The sequence below is a fragment of the Eimeria tenella genome, genomic scaffold (assembly GCF_000499545.2).
Source record: "Eimeria tenella Houghton genomic scaffold, Eth_scaff2802, whole genome shotgun sequence".
Taxonomy (NCBI): domain Eukaryota; phylum Apicomplexa; class Conoidasida; order Eucoccidiorida; family Eimeriidae; genus Eimeria; species Eimeria tenella.
Window position 1 is genome coordinate 1,880 of NW_013542679.1, and position 2,024 is coordinate 3,903.

At 54.2% G+C, this 2,024-nt stretch overlaps 1 protein-coding gene across 1 annotated transcript in view; it reads right to left on the reverse strand.

The window, feature by feature from the left end:
- Window positions 1-287, reverse strand: part of ETH_00040450 (uncharacterized protein) — a gene marked incomplete at both ends in the record, with an annotated part of 838 nt that extends 551 nt beyond the window's left edge. Inside the window, 2 exons of the mRNA XM_013375492.1 lie at window positions 1-86; window positions 202-287. Of these exons, the coding sequence (XP_013230946.1) occupies window positions 1-86; window positions 202-287 (172 nt within the window). The remainder of the gene's footprint in view (window positions 87-201) is intronic.
- Window positions 288-2,024: the final 1,737 nt, after the last annotated feature.

Here is a 2,024-nt window from a genome sequence, read left to right on the forward strand (position 1 = left end):
TGCTGCAGTAAATGCTGCTGCTGCTGCTGCTGCAGTAAATGCTGCTGCTGCTGCTGCTGTTATTGCCCGTGCTGTTGTTCGCGGCTCTGCTGCAGCAGCAGCAGCTGCAGCTGCTGGTGGCAGGCAAGAGCAGCTAGCCCCAGGTCGATGGCTTTCGGTCTGGGGTTTAGGGTTTAGGGTTTAGGGTTTAGGAAATCCCACCGCCGGCGCTCTATGTCCCGCGCCTGCTTTTCTTCCTCCGTCAGAACTCCCAGGTGTACAGACACCTGCAGCAAAACTTTCTGCATCGATGCAAGCCCTAAAGTTCACTAAACCCTAAACCCTAAACCCTACACCCTAAACCTTAAACCCTACGGGGTTAGTTAGCTCTTAATCTAGGAAGTGTCTCTTTTTCGCTAGAGTAGTGGAGCCTAAACGTTGCCGGCAGCGAGTTCGCAAACCCTAAACCCTAAACCCTAAACCCTAAACCCTCGCCATCCACACCATCTTGTCGGTCTGCCGCGTTCCGGGCTACGGGGGCGAAAAATCGCCCCGAGGTCTGACTAAATGGAAAAGAAGAACAAAATTAAATTAAATTAAATTAAATTAAATTAAATTAAATTAAATTAAATTAAATTGTTAAAAGCATTTAAAACGCGACTGCTGCTCTCCGCCGCCTCGATCCGCAGTGTCTAGACACCGCAGGGTCACCTGCAGCCCCGCAGACCCGGAGGGCCCCACAAGGGTTTAGGGTTTAGGGTTTAGGGTTTGAGATTTAACAAAATTCTAGCGAGTGTTTCAAAAAGAAAAGAAATTATTTAAAATGGAGCACTTCCCGAGAGAGTCCTTGAGCTGCTGCCGGCAGCAGCTCGGGTGCACAGACACCTGAGCTGCAGCAGTGAAACTCTAGGGTTTGAAGGCCTGCAGCAGCAGATAAGGAAGTAACAAGAAAAAAAGAAGTTTTATTTAATTAAATTTAAACTTTTCCATTCAGAATTTTATTTAAATTTGAACTTTTCCATCCTGAATTCAGCTTGCTGGGGTGTACGTGCACCTCCGGCTGTACACCTCGACGAGCATTAGGTCCTGCTGCTGTCGCTGCTGCTGCTGCAGCTGCTCAATTACAGCTATGCAAGTGCCTAAAAAGCAAATACAGTGCCGCTGCTGCTGCCGCTACTGCTGTTGCTGCTGCTGCTGCTGCAGCAGCAGCAACTCTGTAAAAGCCCTAATTGCACTGGCCCAGCAGCTGCAACAAAACCAGCAGCCCTTTAAACAGCAATTTCAAAAGGGCCTCAAGGCCTGTGCTGTGGGGCCCCAAGAAGTACCGAGGGACCCCTGTGGGGCCCCCCAGCAGCAAAGAGCAGCATTAAGAAATGAACCCAAATCAGGGCCCTGGGGGCCTCCTAGGACCCCCTTCGGGGGGCCCCAAAGGCCCCCTGAGGGGCCCCTCATTGCCCTGGGCTCCTTAGGGGGCCCCTTGAGGGGCCCCCGGGGGCCCCTAGCGTTTCCCAGGGGCCCCTCGGGGCCCCTATGGCCCCTGGGGGGCCCCCAGAATGAGGTATTGAGTGTACTACGGGGCCCCCGGGGGGCCCCCTCTTGGACCCTTGGGGGCCCCCAGGGGCCCCCCTGGGGGCCCTCATAAACTAAATATGCAACCTGAATTGCTTTTGCAAAAAAGGAAGCAGCAAAGAGGTACTTGGGCTTTGCTGCTGCGGCTGCTGCTGCAGCAAAGACTGCAGGCCATTGGCGCCCCAGACTGGCAGCAGCAGCAGCAGCAGCTGCAGCAGTGGAACTTGCTGCAGCCGTAGCTGGCGCAGCAACTCTTATGAAACGAGCTATGGTGCTGCTGCAGCAGCAGCTGAAGCTGCTGTTGCAACAAATGCTGTTCCCGCTGCTGCTGTTGCAGCGACAGTTGCAGCTGCAGAAACTCTTGCTGCTACTGCTTCAGCATGGCACGCTGCCGCAGCAGCAGCAGGAAAGGTTGCTGCAGCAGCAGCTGCAGCAGCTGCAGCAGCTGCAGCAGCTGCAGCGGCTGCAGCAGCAAC